The sequence below is a fragment of the Tyto alba genome, unplaced genomic scaffold (genome assembly GCF_018691265.1).
Source record: "Tyto alba isolate M040663 unplaced genomic scaffold, T.alba_DEE_v4.0 Super-Scaffold_13, whole genome shotgun sequence".
Taxonomy (NCBI): domain Eukaryota; kingdom Metazoa; phylum Chordata; class Aves; order Strigiformes; family Tytonidae; genus Tyto; species Tyto alba.
In genome coordinates, this window is record NW_024881275.1 from 12,472,639 (window position 1) to 12,495,776 (window position 23,138).

Consider the following 23,138-nt stretch of genomic DNA (forward strand, 5'->3'; position numbering starts at 1 on the left):
CTCCTTCTCCTCTCCAATGTGTTGGCCACCTCCAAAATGAGTGGTCAGCACTGCCAAGTTTGGTGTACAGAAGCCCACAGGGCATGGTTGACACCAGTGGGTCAGTGCAAACCTGTGTTGGCCAGAGCTGGACCATTCCTGAGCCCTTTGGCAGGCCCTCTCCCCATTCTGCCTCTGCGCCTGTCCTGGGTTGAGCACTCCTTGCCCCACCATTGTTTCCACTGACACTGATGTGGGGAGCAGGGTCATGGACATGAGTGTGCCTATAACTGAATAGCAGGAGAAAGCACAGATGATCTGAAGACTAAACAGCAGCTCACCCCTCAGCATGTTTGTGCAAAGATGTAGGAATGATGTTTCAAAAATTAAAGAAAGGTCAGTCATCTTTTTCAAACCCTTAACACAGTCCAGCTCAGGAAAGTCTGTTTTCCTGATGTGCCTCTTTAAGAAATGGCATAGGGGCAACCAGGTGCCTGCAACATATTGCATTAGCTGTAAGGACATATATATGATATTGGTATCTTCTCTGAGACAAGAATTTCGAAACAGCGTAATTGTCACTTGCTAGCATCTAATGGTGTCTCAAAATCAGACTTCATTGTGAGCAAAGAGCAGAAGGGGTCTGGAAGGCAATAGCAGCTGGAGTAGCTCAAAGCAGGCACATTTTTTAGTAACTCCCTTGAACTAAGAAGTGTTTACATATTTTGGAAAAGCAGGATTGCAAAGAGACACTTGAGGACAAGAAGAATGTACAAACTTCAAAATCTGTGGCAGAACAAGCATTAAAATATCTAGATATCATGAACCTTAGAAAAACAAAAAGTGAAAAAAAATAACCTATATCAGTCCTTGAAGCATCCTTCAATCTTTTAGCAGTAAAACACCATTTCTATAAAAACAGTTTAATTTTGTGTTGAGTGTGGGTGGGAAATGGGAAGGCCTCTCCTTGTTTCAGTTGGCCTTTTGAGCTCTTAATAAATTAAATACACCTAAAACAACAGTCTTCCATCAGACAAACAAAAAAAAAAAAGGTCATTATTCTTTCCAATAGAAAAAAATCCACAACCCCAAATCCTTTCCTGAACTTGCCAGAAAGCCTTTGAGAGGATCATAAACCAAATCCTGTACAGAAGGTAGGGGGTCCTCTCCCATGTTGTCTTTCCCTACAATTTTTAATTTCCCTGTTCTCAATATATTGTATTTATTTACTTCTCATAGAATCACAGAACCGATGAGATTGGAAAAGACCTTTAAGATCATCAAGTCCAACCATTAACCTAGCACTGACAAGTCCACCACTAAACCTTGTGATGAGGACTCAACCGCTTGCTTGGGAAGCCTGTTCCAAAGATCAACAATTCTTTTGGTGAAGAAATTTTTCTTAATATCCCACTGAAACCTCCCCTGGCACAGCTTGAGGCTGTTTCTACTCATCACTTATTTGTAAGAAGAGACCAACACTAACATTGTTACAAGCTCCTTTCAGGTAGTTGTAGAGAGCAATAAGGTCTCCCCCCAGCCTCCTTTTCTCCAGGCTGAACAATCCCAGTTCCATCAGCTGCTCCTCACAAGACCTGTGCTCCAGACCCTTCACCAGCTTCGTTGCTCTTCTATGGTTGTGCTCCAGCACCTCAATGTCTGTCTTAGAGTGAGGGTCCCAAAACTGAACACAGGATTCGAGGTGTGGCCTCACCAGTGCCAAGTACAGGGGGACGATCGCTTCCCTAGTCCCACTGGCCACACTATTTCTGACACAAGCCAGGATGCCATTGGCCTTCTTGGCCACCTGGGCACACTGCTGGCTCATATTCAGCTGGCTGTTGACCAGCACCCCCAGGTCCTTTCCTGCCAGGCACCTTTCCAGCCACACTGCCCCAAGCCTGTAGCGTTGCGTGGGGTTGTTGTGACCCAAGTGCAGGACCCAGCACTGAGCCTTGTTGAATCTCGTACCATTGGCCTTGGCCCACCCATCCAGCCTGTCCAGATCCCTCTGTAGAGCCTGCCTACCCTCCAGCAGATCAACACTCCCACCCAACTCGGTATCATCTGCAAACTTACTGAGGGTGCACTTGGTCCCTTCATCCAGATCATAGATAAAGGTATTAAACAGAACTGGCCCCAGTACTGAGCCCTGGGGAACACCACTTGTAACTGACCACTGCCTGGATTTAACTCGATTTCCATCTCATCCCACAGGGAATTGCAAAGAAAATGTATGTGGCGGAAACTACCTGATGTTTACCTTGCAGGTTGATTCAAAGATGGTTTAGGCTACCTGGAGGAGGTGCAATATGAATGAGGAACTGGAAGTGCTTCTTAGAGGGTTAACAAGAAAGTTTGGCAAGGGGTCGAGTGTGCAACGACTAGAGGAGTGAGTAGTAGATCCACAACTACATGAAGGCTAAGCAGGTAAGAAGAGGAAGACTTTAGACAAGAGTGGAAGATGCTGATTCGCATCTGCTCCTGCTGGGACCAGCTCATCTGCAGCAGTCCTGTCCTCCCAGACACATCTGGCCTGAAGGGGCAGATCTCAAAAGGCACAGAGCAGGATGGAGGGGGTGGCCCATGCGATGCTGGGGAGTGTGCTGCAGGTTCTGGGCATCGTCATCCCAACCATGTTGGCTCTCCAAGCTCCTGCTCTGCATGCTGCCTACTATGTGCTGAAGCTGTGTCCGGTGTCACTGCACGTGTTGTGTATTTAATGTTAACAGATTGCCATATAAACAGTCTGACTTTGCCAGCAAATGGTGATCCAGGGTTTACAACAAAAAATCCCAGAGGCATTGCATTGCATTTTCATGAGGCGTGATTTATTTAGCGATTGTGTATTTTGGCTTTCTGCTCCTTACGTCCAGCAATCAAGCTCTATGGGGCTGCTTTACATCATATGCCATGTCATGGAAAGCCCAGCATCAGGGCATTAGTCATGAATCACTAGGGTTTGGGGAAAGGAAAAAGTCAATCTCTTCCCTTTTTATATTTTTTTGTACCTAATAATGGCTGGAGTGATTAGTATCGCACCAAATTTATTTTCTGTTATTTTGCTGAAGCAGACACTTTTCTCTCAGTATATAGGTGATTAGCTTCTCTAACAAAAGGCAGGGGGTTAATCAACACTTTTCCTAAGACCTTTTCTCTTCAAAATTTGAAATAGGAATTATCATAAAAATATAATCTTAAACCAGCTATGATCAAACAGCATTGAAATAATACTTTTTTTTTTTTTTTTTTTTTTTTTTTTTTCCCAGTTTTTCTTCCTACGGCGCTGTAAATCCATGTGTGGACACATTCATTTCTATATATAAGCCAACTGGCTTTGGTTTAGTCAATGTATGACCTTCTATGGTTAAATCAAAACAGGGGACACATTCTAGGACAAACATGTCCATGCACAGCAAAAAAGAAAAGGGGAAGGTGAAGGGAGAAGGAAAAAGGAAAAGGGGGACGGGAGAGGGAGAAAGGAAAGAGGGAGAGGGAAAAGAAGCAGCATGTTTGTTTTCTCCATGCAGGAAAACTTTTCTATGTAGTAACAAGAGGAGGTCTGAGGTTAAAAGGTGAAAATGTGGACTTGAAAGGAAGGTGGGCAAGTAGGAATCAGGAACAGATTACTAAGTGATTTATGTGAAATAACATGCCCCTTCATTCTCCCCGGGTTTCAGCCCTATGCTATCTCCTGGAACAGACCAGCCTGTGCCTCCACACAGACATGCTTTTTGGATAATTCCTGTTGTCCCCTCCCCCACCCTGCCCCCCCCATCCAAAATACCAGTTCTCATGACGAAGGGCATTTCTTGCACACTCTGAATTACACATGCTAAATACTTTATTGTACTACATACAACCTCTAAACATTTACAGTAAGTGCACTTAATAGCAAAATTGTTTGCCAAACCTCATTGGCTCTCTCCATACTTGTGAGTTACAAACATGGTCTTGTTTAAACAGAAAAACAAATGAACAGATTCCTGAGTCTCCCACCTAAATGTTTGGTTATAAGAAGTTTAGCACAAGAAAATGGGAACATTTCATGGAGGCTCCTGTTAAAATGCTGGCAGCTTATCAGGTGGTTGTATTTCCATATACCACAGAAGACAGCAGCATATTTTAATAACTTGTTTGTTTGTTTGCATGTTTGTTTTTATATCAACCTCTTTTTTTTCTCCTTGATAGACTTAGAAAACTGGAGCTGGGTGATTAACTTATTGGAAAATCTTTTAAGAGAAGAAAATGGGAGAAAGAAAAGGGCACTTTTTCTTGAGGAGGCATGGCCCGACAGGTGTGACAGTTAATATTCTTTGAGCTATCTGTCTATTGGAAATGGCCTTCCTAATCAAAAGGTAGAGCCTGGGCAATTTGGCTGAGCAAATGAAATTGCAGTTGCAAAGCCCCTCCATACAGACATGAACGTACAGCACAGATGGACTGATAATGGCAAGAACTAATTGGAAAGGGCAGGACACATAGGCTTGCAATTGCATACTGCTCAACAGGAAAGCCCTTAAGAGGACCAGAAAGGAAAAGCCTATATATTTGGGTTATGTTACTTCTGCAGCAGGTGGAAAAGAGCCAGTCCCTTAAGGCTGACCTCTGCCATCTCCATCCTGTCTCACAGTCAGAAGGGACACATAGGAACAAAGGGTGCAATGGGGACAGGGCCACACCTTCGTGCGGGGGGGACATGATGCCCTAGAGAAATGCCTTTGCCAGCTCTGCTTTGCATCAGCTTGATTCACAGTGATGGAAAGACAGGCTATGGGTGTTTGCATCCTTTCTCACTGTATCACCTATCAGCCCAGCTTTGCACATCCCAGTTAGCAGCCAGCCTGAAGCTACCAAGAGATCACAGAGAACATGGAGCAAAAAAGGGGTTGACAAGAAATGCAATGTGTGTCAAACACTGAATGTATTTTCAACTTTTCATGTAAATGCTGTGATTAGCAGCTCTATGGACCAGTGGGTCACCCAGCCTTCACTAAATGTGATACTAAGAGGGAGTTAAAATTCTACTTAAGAATCCTTCATTCAAAGGAAATCTTTTCAGTAAGTTTTCAGACTTGTGCTGCCACTGAAAAAACAAAGTAGGAAAAACACATTTTCTTTGACGTACAAATGATTTCATCAACCATATTCCTTTTAATACACAATTCCCCACCACTACCACTGCTGAAAGAAACATCATTACATTTGAACTTCAAGAGGATTTACTTGGAACAGAGGCAGCCAGCAATAGAAGAATTTTAATGACTGTAGGAGGATCATTGGTATTTTAAGAAGTCTTCTAAAACCTTCTGAAGGATCTGAGATAAGTAAAAGTAAGTGGAGCAATTTTTTTTCCGTAAGTGCTTTGCACCATGTTTTCACATAGCAGAAGTGAGTTCTACAACTGCACAATGAAGCTGGAAAATCTGGACATAGAAGCAAAAGCTAAAAAAAAATCTGAGACAAAACCAAGTGGCATGTGAACCACTCTAAAGAAGAGAGCAAATGAATCCTATTCCAATCTCTGGTTTTTATTCTCTTCGCTCACAGCAGATTTAATTTCATTAGCTTGCAAAGAAACACTCCATCCACAGATCAGATTTCTTGAGGATATAGGGAGATCATGTCAACAAAACAAAACACTAATTAAATTTTTAAACAGCACCCACATGCTCGTTGAGTTCCTCTAGTGGAATCATACAACAGGTTGCATCCTATTGCCTTTGATCTAAATCATTGCACTTCACCTTCTAGAAGAAAAAAGCCACATGCTGCCAGAAGTGCTCCTGGATTAATCTACTCCACAACTGAAATTTACCTGCTGCTAAGAGTTCAAAAGGCCCACCTTCTTGAACTGTTGAGTGCCTCCATGAAGAAGGGCTGATCGATGTACCTGGGCAGCAACTACCACCTGTCACAACTACAATGAGAAAAGAAAAGCCTCCTTGGGCACCCATCTTCACAAGGGGCCTCTGGATCCACCCATGTGTCATGAATGATTGCACCTCTGGCTTAAAATTATTCACCCACTGCTTCTCCAAAACCACCACACTTTCAGAATGGTAAACCAAGGTGAATGATTTGCTGCTATTTCTTAACATCCTCCCACCCTATCAAGGAGAGAGTCAGTAAAGAGCATGCAAACAGCAGTACAAAGGACATTTGGAAAGGGCAACCCCCCCACAAAAAAAATAAAGTGTCCATGATGTCCTTCTTTTGCGGGGAAGCTGGGGGGAGTAAAAAGTGCTCTCCTTGGATCCAGGGAATAAAGCAACCTTGAGCACTCTTAGGAAAAGGAAACTGTTTTTCAGACAGATGTCCCCTGTCTTTGGAGGCACTCTTACCCTCTCCTTTCTTCTGCTTACCTGCGCTAGCTCAAACATCACGCAGACACTAAGAAAAATTTATGAGTGGCTTAGCAAGCAGATGCTTTTAAGTGTAAAAGTTCATACAGCTTGTTCTTCTCTTTCTCAGTACAGTTATGCAGATAAAAACCAAATCAACCTTTACCTGCTCTCAAATACAGTCAGAAAAGAGCTGTTTTGTCCAAAGCAAGTGCAACATTCAATACGTTGGTCAACAGGCAGATAATGTTGTGTTTATCCCCTGTGCCCACTCCATCTTCCACTGTGTCCACACAAATTTGGCTTGACAGTACAGGTGAATTTCAGTTTTATGGAAAGCAGTGGCAAAACTTCACTTTATTCAGTGGAGACAGGTTTTGCTCACTTGTTGCTCTTCCCTCCCTCAGCAAGGAACTGCCTTTTCCAAGCAATTTCATGCTTGGAAGCATAAAATCCAAGCATCTCTTCCAAGCAAGAGATACTAAAAACTCTGCTTTTTGTTGGGCTGATCTTCTCCCCTCCATTTCTTACCCGCTCAAATGGGAGAATATTGTCCCTTGTGTTACATTCTAGTATGGTACATTGAAGGATACACCTCTGATTTTTGTTTGTTTTGTTATGTTGTTTTGTTTTGTTTTAGTTTTTTGTTTGTTTGTTTGTTTGTTTGTTTTTGTTACAGAGGCAAATTACAATAAGGAAAATGGCTCCAGGAATTTACTGTTGATATATTTTACATTGTTAGGAGGAAACAGTTTCCCAGAGAAAGGTCCCAAGTTTTTTATCAGCAAGATCCCATCTTTGCTCACATTAACCACTGTCCAGGAGTTTTGATTAATGTCACTGTTTCTTAGTAACCAAGATTCACATAAGTGGCATTTCTCTTTAAAACAGCCATATATAAAAAAAATCCATCTGTTAGCTTAGCTATTCAAAACCACGTGTGGCTATTACATGTAGCACAGTCCAGTTATTTGAAATAGACAACTACCTATGTTGTCCTGACTTTACAAAATAAAATTGTACCTTGGTTCTTAGTAGCCCACTGCTTTTGAAATGAAGGGTACATAATTTAAAAGATACTCTCCAAATATTTCTCAGTCCAAAAATGCAAAAGGTGTTTTGTTTTCAATGACAAGAAAGGTTCCATGAAAAGTATACATTTTTTCACATTAAAAGTCCCTTTGCTTTCTGCCACGAACAAGAAAAGCATTCCAATGCCATAAATACTCTTTTTTTTTTTTTTTTCTTTTCAAATCTACCAATCTGACTGTAGCCCTTTAAGAACCTTGGGGATATGTCCGACTTTAAGAACTTGTCCATGAAAAGCTTGGGACCCCTCACGTTACACATTTCATACCGCACTTCAAAGAAGAACGTTAAATACTTTGTGACTAGAGTACTGTTTATTTCACAATCTAAACAAACACTGGAATACAGTCTATGCTTTTCTACTTTCCTGCAGACTTTACAATGAGCTTTTTTTTTTTTTTTTTTTAATAATTAAAATAATCTGCATACACACAGAACATGCATGCTCTCTAACACCAGTAATGAAGGTAAGAAGAGTCAGTTTCCATCATCTTCCTGTTGTTTGTATTAGAAAAAAAAACACTTTTGTTTTTACTGTAATTATGGCATTGTGGCTAAGGATACGAAGACTAGAGCACAGTTTTACTCCCTGCACAGAAAATGTTCATCACAAGCATGCTGATGGTGATAAATATTACATGTCTATTAAATGATAGGCATACTTTTATCCCCTTTACTCCCTTTTTAAAAAGACTAAGTGGCTACATGTAAATGCAGTGAAGCAGGTATAAGCTTAATTAATCAGAGTTGATTCAGACTGGCACCGAGATGCAGCGAAGTCTGACAAAGTCTCAGCGAGGCTTTCCATGGGCTATTGATGACCTCTACCACAAGGCATATGCCTTCTACTTTTTGAAAGTAGAAATCAAAGGCCTTGCAGCATGGCCAGTCTTGCGGTCCGGGCAGACTGCGCTGGTATGTTGGGCTCCCTGGAAAAGAAGCACTTGTAGTCCATTAGTGTTTGAGAAAACCTTGTGAGTAGGTTACCTTCCCCGAGGCTGTGCACCCACCCTGCTCCACGGCATAGCCCGCTGCTCTTCGTCGGCCACGCGGCTGGTTGCGGTTTTACACCACGGAGTGGTCGTTGCTGTGGACGCCAGCCAAGATGGTGTGGTTGAGCGAGGACGCCGACCGGTCTGAGCCTTCGGTGGGGCCGTTGGCGCTCTCGCTGCGCTGGCAGCAGAGGATCTGCTTGAAGGTCGCACTCATCTCCTTGTCCCGGTAGGAGTAGATGATGGGGTTCATGGCAGAGTTGAACTCCGCCAGGAGCAGGAAGAATTTTTCATAGGCCAGGACGTTGCACTGGGGACAGCAAACATCGAGGAGCAGCAAGACTAATCCTGGGGTCCAGCAGATTATGAAAGCACCTAGGAAGAGAAAGAGTGGACAAAACACAACAAAACCCACAAATATACTAATGCACCGTAACTTGTCTAAACACTATGAGAACCATCCAATTGGAAGTGGCAACGGTTAATTTTCTTTTTCAAGAATATCGTTCCCACACTATTTCTTCACTGACCTGATGAGAGGGACGTCTTTCAAAGATCTGTAAATGGTTATGGGCAGCACATCAAAAGAGCAAGGCATTCCCCCCCACACTCACCATCTGAAACTCTGCTTGGCAAATACATTTGCATTTAAAGTTGATAATGAGGAACATTTTTTCCCTTCAGCTAGAGACCTCTGACTAATCAATCTCTTGATCAGGAGGAACAATGCTGCAATTTACTTCTCAAACTAATAACAACAAAGAAAACCTTTCTGTGAGTGCTGTGACTGAAGCATCAGTAATAGAAAAAGAGTGGTGCAGGCAGCAATTCTCAAGAAAAAGAAAGCCTGGGTCTTGTTAATCCATTTCAGCCCCATTATGTAATGGAAAGTCCTAAACACACATCCTTCTTGCACTGAAATGCCGTCCTTCAACAGATCTACTTCTTTTCTTAGGGCTCTATTCAATAGAAATTCAGAGTCTCCTCGGGCTTCAATAGTGTAAATGCCAAAGAGTCTTACCCTGATTAAAATGCTTCCCCCTCCTTTCTCTGCTTTACAAAGCTCTGAGGGGAATAAAGCCCAGAATAAAATTCAGAGTTCAATGCAGAAATGAAATCAAGTGCCTTGCACTTTATTGGGAGTACTGAGTTAAACGAAGATGCTAACTCCTCTCAAGGTTAAAGAGAGTTTAAATATAAGCACTGCTGGGGAAGCCCTTACAACACCAATCATGTCAGAATGAAGATGGTGCTCCTGAGATTTTCCAGGCTGACATGCTTGACTGAGGTGGAAACCAAAGTCTTATCATCAGCAGGCAGGCTTATTGCAAGCAGCAGCAATAAGGGTCTCCCAGCACTAGCCAGTAAGCGCTGTTTTCAGACAGGTTCTCCTGTCACTGTGGTATTTATTTGTTAACATACTGCCTCTGTTTTTTTTCCTGCAGTGACGTTCTCTGCAGGTCTAGCAGCTGGTTACAGTCAGTTTCCACAGCACACAGACATTTTGCCGTGCCTGCCAAGAAGATGCCATCTATTTCCAACTTGGACAGTGGCGGCTGTAAGCTGTGCAGACACCTTTCTGTTTGGATACCAAACCCACCTAGATCAAACACAAGAACATTTTCCAAAGGGCTTTGCAAACATGCAAGGTGTGCCAGGCTGCAGACGCTGGTTGCCAACCAGGCAACCACACACAGGCTTTCTACGTCTCAAAAAACATCCCTAAAATGAGCTTGCTTGCAACGGACTGTGCCACAGTGCCACTCAATGCCTATCACTTTGCCAACCAACAAAGCTTGCAATGGGAAAGAAGCTGTGAGGCGAACTGCCAGCTGCCAGTACAAAGCACTGATGTCTTTGGTCAAATGACTTTGTCAGGGGCTGGCAGCAATTTTACAGCACAAGGATGAAACTCTCCCACGCCGAGGTGGCATCAAACACATTAATCCACTTCATAGCTTTTGTCTGCAGCTCTTTTGGATTTCAGCAGTCCTAGAAAGGAATACTTGAAACCCATGCAAAGGACTACTGTCTTTTATGCCTTCCTTGTATCTGTTCCCAGAAAACGGCATCATTTTATTTGCAGGACTATCCACATTGTTACAGAGACTGCCCTCTGCATGGAGCAGCTCTGCTGAGCTGGTTTCTGCAGAAACCAAGACAATCTTTCAAACTCAATCACTCACTGCTGAAACTGTGCATGTTGTGTTCAACCTCCTAGCTAGTGAGACAGCGGTGGACTTTGTTCCAGCTTGAGCATGTATTTTCTTCATTACAGGCTGCCTTGGGAGAACATCATAGACGGGAACACTGCAAGTCATGGGTTCTACAGTCAAGGACAAAAGATGATGACAGCATCCTCACCAGGCCTGTAGCAGAAAAGTCCAATGTGGGAACAATGGAGCTGACAGGAAAGATCTCCTAGAGTTGTTCAAAGTTGCAATTGAAAGCTTCCAATTTTCCAGTATTTTTTTTTTTTTCCCAACTATGTTGTTGAGAAACTAAATATGCCAAACAGAATATTCTGTTGCTATCATTTTTGGGTATGTTAAAATTAGCAACGTCAGGAAGCAGTACAGTGAGGCAGGTAGGCATTTGTCCCTGAGAAAGCCCCAGTTTTTGACAAAAGTCCACATGCAGCCCACTGCACTGAACACTCTTTTCAGGTGGAGTGTCTGAGCCTCCCTGGGCTCCCCATTATCTCATATAGGTCCAATAACCTCTATGCTGAGGCTTGACGTGGTTGCTCTCAAGAAGTAGACTGTGGTTGAACAAGCAACTAAATGCTCTGTGCAGCTCATGCCACACTGAAAAAGGATAAAAACAAAGAGTTGCTTTCCCACCCAGCTCTGGAAGAGAATGTAAGTCATTATTCTGCAATGTCACCCTGCTGCTCACGCCAGGCCTGGAGCTGGGTCAATGATGTGCTGGCAGCCAGGGTGTCGAGTGGAGAAGAAATCCACGCTGCCCAGTTCCAGACCGACTGGGACTTTCCGTCACCCTGTCCCCCAGGCACAGACCAGGCTGACTTTCCAACCTGGTTCCGCCACGCCGCTGCAGTGGCAGCAGAGGAGCATGCAGCATCCAGGACCGTACCTTTGTGCAAATGGGGCTAGCTTCAAGCTTCTGAACAGACAGCTCATTTGTCACTGGGATGTAAAAGCCATTGAAGCCAGTCCCACTCACTCTAGTGGGTTTTACTTTAGCCCCTGGGATTTTCCTACCAAAACTTCCCACCATGCTAATGGCTCCTGTGGCTTATTAAGTTAAGTGCTTGCAAATGGTGACACAAACAATGCCTCGGGTTTTCTCACTTGCTATTTAACTGTCAGTGCTCTGGAAAATACTGGAAAGCATCACTCACTGTTAGGGCATGTTTGAGTTAGGTACACTGCAAGGAACATAAAAATGTCAGGCTCCTATTACTTCAGATTTAGGGAACATCATCTGTTAAACATTGAAATCCTTCCCTGGAAGGGAAAACACCCTTGAAATTTATTTTTTCTACTTCTTACTTGGAATATTTGTCAAAGTAAAGTGATACTAAGCTGAAAGTGATGTTAAATTATTTTATTTCCAGAAAGCTGCTGTGCATTGATTTCACCAAGAATGAAGGTCTAAAAATATCACATCTAATAAAACAATGAGATCCAAAAGCTTCCTGCTGCCATATACTAAAAAGCCTTAAGCATACACCAAAATCTTGATGTATTTTTCTGCTCAGAAAGAGAACTGAGAGCAGCCCAACTTCCAGGTGTATCTTAACATTTTACAAACTTTGTCAAACCCACATTACAATGACATATAAAACAGATCTATTGCATTCAGTGAATCAAATCTGCTCATCTTTGTGAATGTGTCTTTGACATGCCAAGCCATGGCATGCCAACATGCAAGAATAAAATCATAGATGGTTATGACCTTGGGTGGCTGAAGCCACCTGGATATATAGCACCTTGGGGCGACACCTCCAACCCTGGAAGTCCTTAGAGGTGCTGGCTCGGCATGAAGCTGACCAAGCTGTTCAGTTGCAGCAGGAGAAACATCTCTATCGTGCATGGCCAAGGTCTGCCTTGCGGGTCTGGAAAGAGAGGTCTGGAAAGAGAGAGCTGGGTAAGGGAGAAATGTCCATTAGGCTGAGAGGCAAATGTCTAGCCATGAGACAGGAAAGCCTGAGGGAACTGAAGAATTGGCACTGCATCTTTTAAGAATATTTAAGGAGACAAGATGGAAGGGTCCCTATAGACCGAGAAGCATGTTTTACAGCAGGAAATCTGAGTTACAACAAAGCAGTCATGACACTAATCTAATTTTCTGTTGCTATGTGATACCTCTCACCTAGAGTTGAAACTCCAACTCCTTGTGCACAGTCTGTCTTGCTGTGCTGTGGCAGAAGTCCACTGGGAGGTTTACAATGACCATGATATGACTACTTCACATCTGTCTTGAACCCTTGTCTGTTGCACCAGTGTAGATCGTATTTCCATGGTAGCTGATGCTTGGAAACTCCTTTGTAAGCATGGCATGGCCTCACTGCAAGATTTGATTGCAAGAGAGTAAAAAAAACTGTTGTGGGCAGTAGGCATACCAACCGTGATAAATCACATAAAAATCAGTGACTAGAAAAACAAAAGAGAAAATGACTCTAAAAACCAGCAGCAGAAAAGAAACAAACTACGTGAGAATAAACACTGATGAGCTAGTCACTTATTACTAGGATACCAGACTGGACAACTCCTCGTGAAACTTCTCAGGTTAGCAGGTGAAGCATTTCTTAAGGAACATTTTTTTTTTTTTTTTTTGCCTTTTGCCTTGAACAGCGTAAGTCTATGTTTATTCCATGAATGCTTATTTTCCTCTAACTCACAATAGCAAAATAAAAGAAGCACTTTTGCTCCTGCCAAGTAACACACAGCAGTCCCCTGGAAGGCTCTGGCAGGATGTGGCTCTTGTCAATGCATACCTATTCTGAAATATCCCTGTTCTACTGCTTAACCATATTGTGTCCCTTCCATGTGCCCTCTTCCACTCATCTTGGGTGTTGACTCTGCCTTTACTGATTTCCAGCATGGTCTCACACTCAAATTTCTGCAAATTTCACCCTGCAAATTTCTCATATGGGGGGGGGGGAAATATGGGAAGGGCCTCCATTAGGGAGTGTGAGGAGAGAAGGAGGAAAAAAGATCTTGTGTTTGCAGTTTTGTTACGATTATGGAAACAGGATAAGGCACTACCATATCAAAGACAGAAAAGATGCACTCCAGTAGAACTTCGGAGACATTTATGTTCTGCCACTGTTGCCCAACTCCCCTTGTCCACCTGCTGTCCCCTCTAAATCCCTTCCTGTTCTCAGAGTGGCACTTGTGATGGGCAGTTACACCACTTCTTCCATGGGGACAATGCTGACCAAGACAGAAAAGGACAGTGAGCATCACTGCCAGTTATTCACAGGGAGAAGGGTCTTCCTGCACTTGCCGCAGGCTGAAAGCAATGGTATGGGGAGGCAATTTGTTTTATTTAACAAAACCATAGCCAAAAAGGGCTACAGAAACACCTGGCATTTTCCACGTCACTATACAATCCCACCCTCAGCGAGGAAAGTCACTTGCTATGCTAGCTGAGGAGCAAGTTCATCAGTTGCAACACAACTGCACTTCTTCATGCCCGAGCCATCTGTAAGCTCTATCAATAACCCTCCTTATTACACTGTGCATTATCTTGTGCATAGCATGAATAGAGATAAGCACAGCATGAAATAGTGCTTATTTATAGCCACGTATCGTTTTCCTGAGGTACAAATATTAGAGAATGAAATCTAAAATGAATGCTGAATTCTTATATACACAAAATATACATGAAAATCATTTGTCATGCTGTAAACACACAGTGTAGGAGTAATTCTTCTAACTCTAGTCTGACATAACTTTCCCCAGTTTTGCCACAGCATTACTACAATATAATTTGCAGTTCTTGGTGCATGAAAACACAGTTGCTGTTTTTTGTAGTTTCTGCTGGGGTAAGTCAACACTGGGGTAAGGTTTACCTCCACACATGGAATTTTTACGTGAAAAAATAAAATGTGACTACCACATATGGACCAGATTAACAAATGTAAAATAATCCTATGCTAAATCTGGCAAATTCTGCAGAATTTTGGATATGAAAGGCTTGCCTCTCCATCCACAGACTCCAGAAGGCTCAGGGAGGATGACAGTGAAAGACAGACCTTGAAAAATACCCCAGCTGGGGGAGAGCAGCATGCAGCATGCCAGTAAGAATGGTCTTGTTGAAAAGGGTGCTATCAAAACCCTTTCATTTATTTAAGGTGTCTTTATCTAAGGAAGCTGTATGAATGTTGAATGTGAGATTCATAGCATATTCCTCCTGCAGTTTTTGATTGAGTGCAAAATGCTGCTTTCTCTGACATGTGTCTGGGAGACTTTTCACACAATGGCCCCTTTGGGTTTCAAGCCAAACTTTTCTCTGGTGCGACTGTGTGAAAGGGATGGGGGATATCTCCAGTGGTGTAAAATAGGAAACAAGAAACAAAGCAAACCTAAATAAAATCTACATTCACATTCATGCAACAGTATCTTACGTGTACTTCTCATAAGATGATTTGGAGCAAGAGAACCCAAGGAAGTAAGAGAAAATCCACAACTAGGGGGCATATGGGAGGAGCTGGGTGGTACGAGCTATCAGCTTGTCTTTCACAACACTGTACGTGCCCCATCCCTGGGGACACCTGTTCTAGTCTCCCATGAGCCGAACATCTCTGAACGTACTGGTTACAGATAAAATCCTGATTTCTGCTTTTCCAAGTACCCAAACTCCACATTAAAAGCTGACCCGCTTGACAGATTCTTCGGTCTACTGCACCTATGGTTTGCAAAAGGGATTTTTAAGTAAACTGTTTCTTCTAGTACTTCATCCATTCCCCAATTTCCTACCTCCTCCACAGCTATATGCACATGCACACTCCAACCTCTTCTTGAATCCTGTTCAAGGATTTTGAGATGTTGAGTTGGGTCAGACTCTGCACAAAATAATGACTGGATCGTGTAGGAACACAGAAATCATGTCTTGCTCCAAAACATACTTCCTTTTCCCAGCAGGAATACGGTATGTGTCTGCTTCAAACACAAGTCTTCACCTTTGAGCTCCTGTGCATAGAATTTATTTGGTGTTTAAGGCATGGCTATCTTTGTCAACAAATCACCTTCCCCGAGAAACCTGGATGCTTCCCTCTTGAACTATTTATGCTGTTTAAAACATGCTAATGTCTTAACACAATCCTTGGAGCTCTGCCTGTGCTCTAGCTGGGCTGGGAGGAGCAGTAAGCCTTGCCCACAAAGAGTAAAGTTCCAGTGTATGTTAGCATTACCTCATTCTGGGCCCTAATATTTAGTATTTCAGCTGTGTTTGTTCATCCCTTTAATCCTCATCACCTTCTTTCTTTTCAGAAAAATAAAGTAAAAAACTCTTTCTAAGTGGACATACAGTCTTGACCACAACTGATACTCCTCCTGGCATACAGACTCCTTTACTACAGGCTGGCCTCTGCTCTCTCAGTTGTCCTCCAGTGCTCATATCACCACGCTGCTTCTGACAATTTACCATTTAAATACTCACTCTTATAAATTCCTCAGTGAAATCTTTAGGCCGAAGCCCTCCTTTTAAACCAGACACACTTCTGCATCTACATCTGCTGCATGTACGGCCAACTGACGATACACTTGACCCACTGTGGTGTTTCACAAGGTGTTGACAACCACCATTAGTCAGTACCACCACTGGTACTACTAGCTGCATGACCACTGTCTCTAAGCATGGAGATACTCAGACAGAAAATGCCTGTGGTTGGTGAGGCTGCATCTACATCCATCGTGCCCTCCTATTTCTCGGGGTGGCCAACACCTTTGGTCTTCTCTTCCTGCTTCAACCTGCAGGCCCAGACCAGAGGTAATGAAGAACAGGTTTCCCTCAGTAGGACTCAAATGGCAGCCGTGGGAGTCCTCACAAGCACGCTCTCTGCGGCGTTTTGTGCTCGCTGCCCACTGCTGGAGGCAGGGTACGCTGACACTCGGCCTCGTGGCTTTTGTTCTGGAGGTCTTATCTGCTGGGTGACTTCCCACCTGGACCCTGGGTGGCCTCTCCACAAAGCCTGGCACCAGTTGTGGATGTTTCAGATACCGTGTGGGTCTCCAAGCCCGTGTGTGTCTGTAGTATCTGAAGCTTTTGAAATTTGAAACAGCAACAGACAGAAAAAGCCTGGGGAGGACCAATAACGAAACAAAATAAACTGAAGAGAAAATGAGATGTGGGCAGAAGCAACTGGTCAGAACCAACCTTTTTATTTCATGGGTGTTCGTTAACCTAGCCCAGTTTAACACCTGCTTGGTGCCATTCTCTGCCTGCTGCTCACAGTCCTGCAAAACGAGTTTGCTGGTCTCCGGCCAGCTGATCCAGCCACCCCCAAGTGTTCCTTGGCTGACATCTCTGAAGGAGAAATCAAGTGCTAATGCAGATAGAGGAGACCAGGACTGTTTTTCAACTGACACCTGCAAATCAAAGGTGTTTGAATATGTCCTTGTTTCAAATGTATGCTTGTCATGGTTTTAAAGAACACCGTGCAAAGACAGCATTTGCAAACCACTTTCCAAAAATAAAAGCAAAAGCTCGAACCCATGGCAATTTATCCGTGTTCATTTAAATCCCCCAAAGCAAAAGGTTGTTAAGAAAAAATAGAATTTGCCACTGATCTAGTGTCTGCTGGAGAGAAACGATGCTCCCTTCACTGCCTCCTGTAAAAGAAGAAAGTAAGCCTTTTATCTATAAAAAGCATTTTAGACGAAAACAGGAAGTCATTAAACGCCAATGGCCAGGATTCCAACTGATTTCTAAATTCATAAAGATATGTGAAGCTAATCTCTGAATAAAAGCCTGGCTGTTGCCAAAGCAATCTGACTATTTATCTCTGTGTAAAGACAAACAGTAGTCCCTGTGGAGTTTCTCTGTTGCCAAAAACCTGACACAGAGAGGAAATTTTGGTGTCTTTTTCAACTTTCAGGCATTCTAGACAAGCCTTTATGCTTTACTAAGGACACAAGTACTCCTACAGTCCCAGATTAGTGGTGGTAGCTTGGCTGGAAAAGGAGCACAAAAGCCCAGCTGGTAAGAGGTTTCTGAAGTTAACAGTACTGGTCTCCCTGGGTCATGGTGACACATGGCAGAGAAAAACAGGCAACAGATGTCTGGGGAAAATTAGAAGCAATGAACAGCCATTCAGTCCATACCTGGCAACCTACTTGCATCCCCTAGTCCAAACTCACCCATGATTCTTTTTACAGGCACTGATTGCTTGTGGACATGACTTGGGGTGCCAGATAGGGGACAGACCCATCCCTGAATGGCAAGAGGACCCTGTCCTAGGGGTCTGGGTGACATTTTCAGGTCCTGGATGCGGGGCAGCTGGAGGTGACTAGGTCTGGTGGCAACGTGAATGTGCCTACGCAAGCGTGAAGGCTCATTGCAAGAGGTCATCTGAGGCAGGAGCGGGATAGTTGGCACCCCGCAGGCAGGGCTCACAAACCGGGCTCTGTGCTGCCTGCCTCCGCAAGGTATATTTAACATGCTTGGGACTTGGGTGTTTCACCACTTCTCTAGTACCTGCAGTTTTCAATCACAGAAAAATCATTCATAGACATGTTGAAAAAACCCCGTTTTGCTCACTTTTCCTTTGGAAATCCATATACTCCCTGTCGTACCCTGGCACCTTCCTAGAGATGGTCACAATGCTACACTCAAACAATACAGTTTGTTTAGAAGATTTCAAACAACTTTGGTACAAGAGATTGTTTAATTGTATTTTCTTTTGTTGTTAAGGTCATTAAGTGTTATGGTATTATGTCTAGATAAGCTCCAGTTGCAACACAAGTTTCCAAATGAAGCATGGGTGGATGCAATTTAATATGTAAAGGATTGCTTTGATTCTTACATAAGATGAAACTAATAGTATTAGAAGAAAAATATTAGCCTCTCTCTGCTTCCTTAGTAGGAATAAAATTTGTTTATCCCATGCTAGTATCAAACTGTAAATAGGAGAAAGTGTTGCAAAAAGGTAGAGATACTTAAAATGACTGTATTATATACTAGCTCTACCTCAACTTCAAGAATGCTGTGTATGCTTTTATTTTTATATAGCCATACTGCAATTTATTTGGTTACAGCTAGCTGGTTAAACTGTGGTAAGCACCTTTTGAGAAAACTGCATGAAGACTAGTTACACAGAACAGTTTTAAGAACCAGAATTCACTGTGACAGCTGTGCTCCCCTGGGAAAACAAAGAGTACAAGCTCCAGAGTGAAGTGGACAACAGAGGGAAAGCCCTCTTGGTTAAGGGGTTGTCACTCCAGAACAAATCTTCCTGGAAAATGAGTCTGTCTTTTGGATATGTTAGGATACCCTCCTCCCCCAAAAGACCTTCTACTCCTCATCTGAATGTTAACAAATCGAAATACAGATTTAAAGCAGAAGCAGCTTTGGACAGACTGTACATGAACATCATCGTTATAGCAAGTCACCCGCACACCTCACCACCCAAGCAGTGTCAAGGCTGTTTTCGATGTTGCTTGGGCACCTACAAACGGCAATAAAAAACCATAGGGATAGCAGACAGGCCCAGCACTGTGCTTTACAAGAGAAGCACGGAGTGAAGCACCACACGCATTTTGCTTGTCATAAGTATATACTGACAGTTTATCAGACAGGAAAATTCCAGGTTTTAGCACTTAATTCTATATGTACTTATTTAAATGTATCTAATGAGGCTGATAACTTGGGCAGAAAATACAGCTTTTGGTCTTTATTTCTACACTGGATACAATATATGATTGTGCATCAAAGGGATGCAGCTACCTCTTGATTGTCACAGATGCCTCTGAATTCCCATGGAACATCTAATTTTCCCTGGCTGCACAAGATGCCATCATACTGTAACTTATGTCTTAGGTGTCAGGGAGAATCAAATTTTAGTTTTTTATCAAATTCTATGCAGCCATTCTCTGGATTCATTAAAAATACTATCATACAGAAAGAGGCAATGCAACAGTGTACAGTAGGTACTTTTTTCCCTGTCAGAAGGGTGTTAACTGTCCTGAAGCATATAGTTTTACTGCAGTAACGAAAGTATTTCCCATACTTAAAATGGGAAATACAGTGAACAAGTCTGGAAATGTTTCATTGCTGGTGGTAAATATCTGGATTCCAGTGACAGCTTCTCTGTGATTTCCATTTTGTTTACCATTAGAGAATCTACATTGATTTAAAGTCTTCAGGCAAACACAGAATACAACATTGACAAAATTTAGCCTTTATTTCAACCCATAGCTTCAAGAATCACATTGCCAAACCATGCATTATAGTGGGGAAAAAAAGGTGTGTCTTCATCTAGGCCTTTCTCTCACCAGTACACAGCTGTGGAAAACCTTGGGAACGCAGCTAGTGGGGGAGGGATGCTTTGCACAGTTCTGCTTTATGTCATGAGGTGAGGACAAGCAGGCAAAAACCAAAGCAAGGGAGAAATTCAGAATGCATTAGACATCCTCATCATGACAAACAGTCTCATCCACTTTAAGGGTTAGCCATTAAAACTGCTTCTGGGTTAGATGAGTGATGCCTCCTCTCACTATGACCGTTTCCCCACATTTCATGCATTTATTGGAGACTTGGCATACTGAACAGATTCTACCTTTGGCAGTCTGCTCTCCCATTCTAAATTTAACCCCTGCTAAGCAAAGTGTGGCACCTAAAAGTGTTGAAGAACAGTGCTTGTCTTTCAGCTACTGTGTCAGCACCACATCCTGCGTCACTGTGGCTTAAAGATTTCTATATAAATAGCCTCTGAAACCACAAAAAAGAGCACTATCATACTATTTTGAAGGTTGCTCAATCTGCATGTTTCTGAGGATGTGACTCCTTTGACCGCTGGCACACAGTTTGCTCCAGTGTCCCCATAAAAGACTGTAGATTTTGGCTATGATAAAAAGGAACAATAATAATGAAGAAAGAAAAAAAAAAAGCACTAAGTCTTCTCTTTCAGCTCACTTACTCCCACCTACTCATGAAAGAGCAATTGTATTGCAGCAGAATACTGAAATACTTTCAACGCCAAAACTGGGCTTATTCCCAGCCACCTTCATCTCTTTCAGGGGTGTTCATGAGAAGTGCCAGACAAAGGTCATTTAAATCCAGCCCCTATCTATGAAGAAAGGAAGGAAGAGGCGTTAACATTGTCGCTTTCTCTGCGGCATGCCTTGACTGCAGGTTGGCTTTGTCCTGGGTCGTCTTCTGCTGGGCATGAAAGAGCTGTCTCTGTTCCCACTGAACTATTGGCCTCTCTAATGAGACTGCCAAAGATGACAGTAATTATTTTCTACTGTCACCTGTCTTCAGACTAAGGGTGAAGCCAACTCACCTCTCACAGCGACAGAGAGAAGGCAAACTGCTGCCAGGGCAGAGCTCATGGCTGTGTCCAGCAAGCGCCCTGCTAGGGAGCGTGCTGCTTCTGCAGGGCAAGAACTTGAGAATTCTTCTCTTTTAGCTCTCTCTGCTGCCAGGGACTTCAGTCCTCAAAGGGTAAGGGATTTAAATGCCATTCAACATAAAATATTTGGCAGTTGAAAACAAAAGCATCTACTAGATTTCAAAATATAAAAGAAGTTTTAAATAATTCTTTGAGATGTTGACTGAGCTGTTCTGGTAATAATTCACATCACCAGTACGTACAGCAGGGCAGTACTTGATCTTTTAAAATAACTACTAAAACCAGTTTGATCCAATGTGGCAGATCAGTTATGTACAGTGCAGGCCACACCAATGGCTGTCAGAGGCAGAAGACAACCACTGAAAGCATTTGCTTCACACTTGGAAAGCCTGAAACTGCATGCAGAGAGTGACAAAGCAGTGGCATCCAAAAAGCAAGCCTAATTTGCTCTGCATGCTCTGGATGGCCCTTAGATCTGTCTAATCCCCTCCGATTGTTCCCACATGCTATGCCCGCTGGCCACATCTGCTTTGATCGCTCCATGGGAGCAGGTTCTAGATGCAGGGTTCAGCTATCTGCTCAAAGAAAGGGAACATCACATAAGCAGGGAGCCAGCCGCCAAAGAAATTGTAACTCGACTGACTTCCAGAAGCAGTTGTAAAAACACTCACAAATGGTACAGCTGCATTGAAAGCAGGCCTCTAAAAGAAAAACAAAAGGGTCCCCCATACTCTCTCTGTGGAAAACCACAAGAAGTATCTGCAGAGTTATGAGTCCTCAAAAAAAGGTCTTAGTACGTCAAGGCCATCTACTGTATTGCATCCTTCTGCTCTAAACAATAGAGGGTTGTGGTCATGGATACAGGTTGCAAACCAGAAAACCTAACTAGTATAACAACAGGTGGTGTTCCCTGATGAGACAGGAATTTAAGAACCAAGACTGCTACCAAACCATAAAGGCTATTTCCAGCTGGATTATCTTCAGGAGCTGCACAGGTCTGCAGGTCACCTACGGGGCTGAGGAGGCACCAAACTGATGGATTAATAGAGGGTGAAACAGAGTCATGATGATTAAAAAATACAGCTCTTCAAAATCCTAATGCCAGCTTCTGAATTGCTCGATGTTAAAAAAAAACCTACAGCACCAAGCAGACTTGCTGTGCCCACCAGCATTGCTCAATGGTATCAGCACATGTCCCCTAGTTAGAGCCTGGGGACACAAGAAATATGTTTTATTGCAATGACACATAATTAAAGCGCCTACACCAAGTACCTCCTCCTCCAGCACACACCCAAAATACTGCCTGCAGGACCATGCACTGTTTTAATTCAGCACTGCGTAGTTTAAATCAGATTATTTTGGGACAGACACTTATGTATGAAATCACAAGATTTGTGCAGTTCTTTTAGCAGGTATCTGTGGGCTTGCACCTAAAGCAAATGGGATGCTGCATGAGATGAACTGAGACCTTTGAGGCAAAAGGCCCTCCATTGAAGAATTTTTGTGTTAAAAGAAAAAAAAAAAAAAGCACAGTAATTAGTACATTGTAAGCAAGTAGCTTGCAAAATCCTTCTACTCAGCAAAGTGATTGCTTCCAAGTACTTCTACTGCTCTACATGAAATAAACAGCTTTTTTTCTTCCATTCAGCAACACTCTTGAAGGAAGCTAATCAGAGCTGACCTCATTTTCTTTTAAAATCTTTTAACAATGAAAGCAATATTGAGGCAACACTGAGGTAAGCTCCAACACAGCAGCAGTGTGTAGAGGAGGTGCATGAAGGAGGAGTTCTGATGCAAACTCAGATCAGCCTTTGCTAGAGTTCATTTAAAGCTCCTAGTGATACTGGCTTCTCATCATTTTTCTGCAGAGCTCAGAACAGTGGCCATAACAATAACAGGCTAGAAAAATTAGGGATGAATATGGCAAGGCAGAGAGGCCATTTCAGTGCTGTAGGAAAAGCCCATACCTACAGCTGCTTGTGTTTAATAGGCAGGCTTTGTAGCCTGGGTATTGATCACAGCTGTGTCTCAAATAATAAAGACCTAAACCAACCAGCACAACAAGCTTCAGATCTGCTGGGTTTTTTGCTAGCTGTTCTACAAACTGTGAGGGGAGAAGGGCACGGACTTTCTGTCTCTGGTACCTTCTTGGAGTGGGAAACAACAAAGGATGAGTCCACTTGTTCCTCC

The 23,138-nt window shown here is 43.0% G+C and overlaps 1 protein-coding gene across 5 annotated transcripts in view; it reads right to left on the bottom strand.

The window, feature by feature from the left end:
• Positions 1–5,494: 5,494 nt before the first annotated feature.
• LPAR1 (lysophosphatidic acid receptor 1) overlaps positions 5,495–23,138 on the bottom strand; it is a 75,779-nt gene continuing 58,135 nt past the window's right edge. For 4 of the 5 annotated variants that reach the window (XM_042787806.1, XM_042787805.1, XM_033001529.2 and 1 more), the window contains one exon: positions 5,495–8,779. In XM_042787806.1, the coding sequence (XP_042643740.1) occupies positions 8,478–8,779 (302 nt within the window). In that variant the 3' untranslated portion in view covers positions 5,495–8,477. Of the gene's footprint in view, positions 8,780–12,801; positions 12,938–23,138 lie in introns of those variants that run through there. The other variant, XM_042787808.1, reaches the window with a different exon arrangement.